The 2,851-nt window shown below is 41.5% G+C and overlaps 1 protein-coding gene across 1 annotated transcript; it reads right to left on the bottom strand.

The window, feature by feature from the left end:
• Window positions 1-1,128: 1,128 nt before the first annotated feature.
• Window positions 1,129-1,623, bottom strand: LOC113206949 (uncharacterized). Its single transcript, XM_026423248.2, has one exon. The coding sequence runs from the start codon at window positions 1,621-1,623 to the stop codon at window positions 1,129-1,131; it is 495 nt and encodes a 164-aa protein (XP_026279033.2).
• Window positions 1,624-2,851: the final 1,228 nt, after the last annotated feature.

Here is a 2,851-nt window from a genome sequence, read left to right on the forward strand (position 1 = left end):
CATTTAAATTATTTTTTAAATTGCCTCTTCTGAGCTTGGGGAAGTCACCTACCGTTTTATGGTGTTCCGGACAAGAATAATTGCGTTAAAAGACCAAGCGTTCTGAAAAAAACAGTAAAAATTTGGGGGTGTCCTAGGTGCCCCAAATGGTGCAACAGCGCCTCCAGCGCCTCTTGAGTCCAGTGACAGTTGTACTGCACCATGAAAGAAGAGTAATAAAAATACAAGCCTTTGATAATGCAACAGTTTAAAGCAATCGCGACAAAATTCAACAAAGCGCTTTATGTTACCACCTGGTAACATAATCAAGATATCAAATTATTGGAAACATATAGACATAAACAAATTATCATGGTTGACAAAGAAGCTCTATCCAAATTTAGTCACTAAATGACTTCGCGTTCGTAAACATATTAAGTTGAGGTGGCCCTCCAATGAAACCTGGAACCCATCACCCATCATATCAGATTTTGCTGTTATTGACGCAGATTAATTTTGCTAAATGTAAGTAGGAAGTTAAGTAATGCAATTAACACATTTCACAACTTTTGCGGGCATCAGAGTGCTTCAATGAGGAACTTATCACCATCAGTACCCATCATTTATTAGAAGGCCCGTATATGTTTACTCAAACATATTAATAATTTGTGAAAATGTATTCATTGCATTACTAAACTTCCAAATTACATTTAAGAAAACTCGGGCAGCATCAAAAACAGAAAAATCTGAAATGATGGATGATGGGTTTCAAGTTTCATTGGAGGGCCACCTTCAGTATGTTGCGTCTTTGATACAGTATAGACTGCTTTCGTCCTTATCTTGAAGCTGTTAATTTGCAACTTACTGTTCTTCCGTCACTTGCTTTATTGGATATCCGCATGTTCTACGCTCAGATGCTTTTGTTTTAAATTAATGCATGTGTTCATGTAATAAAAGCTGTTGTTTGTTTTCAATTTCTGCTCTTATGTATATAGCGTGTCATTATTGCAGTTTATTGTATTTACTAGGAGTAGTTATGTTCTTGAATTAGCAGGCACATGTGTTACGTTGCCCGCATGGAAAATTATGGCATCAGATTGTCATCAGTATGTCATCACGCTTTTTCATCAAACTCACCATTTGCCAGCCCTACTTAAGCTTCTGAGATGCCGTCAAATAAAGAGATGCAATTGAGTACTGGACGGTCATATTGTCATATTTTTGTTTATTAGAACAGAAATCTATATATAACATGTCTGTGCAGGTGTAAGCTTCATCCCCAATAAGATGTTCACCCTCCGAAAGAAGTTCAGGGCGTGTGAGGTTTCGGCTCAAAGGACTCCTTTTAAAGTTGCGAACATCACCAACAGCACCACTCTCGCCACAACACACATCTCTGTACAACAGATTGGTACAACAGAGTGGAACTAAAATTGAATATGTATGGTGCCTGTTGACATAATTTTGAGGCTGAATCCGAGGTGCGGTAGCCATGTGCACACCATCTATAGCCCCCACAGCACCTGGGAAGCCGTACTGCTCTTCATATGCTGTCTTGATCTCCTCTCTTTCAAAGGCATTGGGCCACCTAATGTATCTTGGTGACATCTCGCTTAACACGATGACATATCTAGATAATGACATATCTAGAATGAAAATAAAGACTTGCCCTCTTCTTCCCAACGTGAAATCCAGCACTCCTGTATGTGTCGGGATTGAATATGGGCCAAAGTCCCATCATCAGACACAGATCAAGAGGTGTTCTCACCCGAACGATGCGATGAGTGTTCCTCATATGTTGCTCGACTTCCTCTTGACGACGCTGTGAAAGATAAGCAGAGAAAAATTGAAAGGAAACCCCAAGTAATGAAACTGATGACAAACACTAATTAAAAACACTACCTAAAATACTGCACGGTCCATTCTGAAGTGCTCTTTAAAGGACGCATTGCTCAAATACCACCATTCGCGTAGGTCCAGAGGAATAACCTCTTCCCTGCGTCTTTCTGCAAACAGAACACCGAACTAAATTAGTAGTGTTCAGTAAACCAAAACTCTGTAACCGAACCTCAAATAACACACCTCCATCGTTCATCAGAAAATGTACAGCTAATCATTATAATTTCGCCATCGAATTCATCTAAGAAACTTTCATCTGAGCGTCCCATTCTTCCTGATCCGTAGTTATCATTTATTACCGGTTTGCTCTTCAGAACGTCTGTCCGCAGCAAGTTAAAAACCAAAAGTGCGGCGACTTGCGTTTGTTCTTCTCTTTCTGGTTTCTTCTTCAAAAATTAAACGAAACACGAAAAACCGAGGAGCGATCTGACGGCAAGGAACAGTTTTCTCTCCCTTTCTCTCGACCTGGCTTTTCCAAGCCCTGCGCTCGGGAACCTCCGACCCGAATCGAACAAAATACAAACAAAATAGTGATCTCTGAGCTTTCTTCTTTCAGAGAATATGCATGTTGCCGTGTTAACGAACGATCTCGAGCAAACTCAGCTCACGCGTGAGTTCACGCGTGAGTTCACGCGTCACTGTCAAAAATACTGCACCAAAGTACAGCAAAAGGACGGTATGTTTGTAGTGAGGAGGTACATGATCGTTGTACTTTTTTGCTGTAGTGCCCATAAGACTCCATGTTAAGGGATACTGTACTTTGTACCTCAAAATACTGTACCTACTCGCTATAATGCGATCAGGCAAGGACTTGACCAGTTCGTGCTGTGGCTTCTTCTGACAGTGGTGAGTTCACGCGTGAGCTCAAGTGAGCTTAACTTTACACACCCTTAGGTCGCTCGCGTGTGTGGGGAGCTCGTCAGCTGGCCACCGGGGTGCGATCTGTCCGCCCATGTGGGCGAACAGCTTACTT

Source organism: Frankliniella occidentalis, unplaced genomic scaffold (assembly GCF_000697945.3).
Source record: "Frankliniella occidentalis isolate FOCC.00 unplaced genomic scaffold, Focc_3.1 Scaffold179, whole genome shotgun sequence".
Classification (NCBI taxonomy): Eukaryota; Metazoa; Arthropoda; class Insecta; order Thysanoptera; family Thripidae; genus Frankliniella; species Frankliniella occidentalis.

Excerpts from the sequence above, each read along its gene's own strand:
- LOC113206949 (XM_026423248.2), bottom strand. The coding sequence starts at position 1,623 with ATGTCATTATCTAGATATGTCATCGTGTTAAGCGAGATGTCACCAAGA.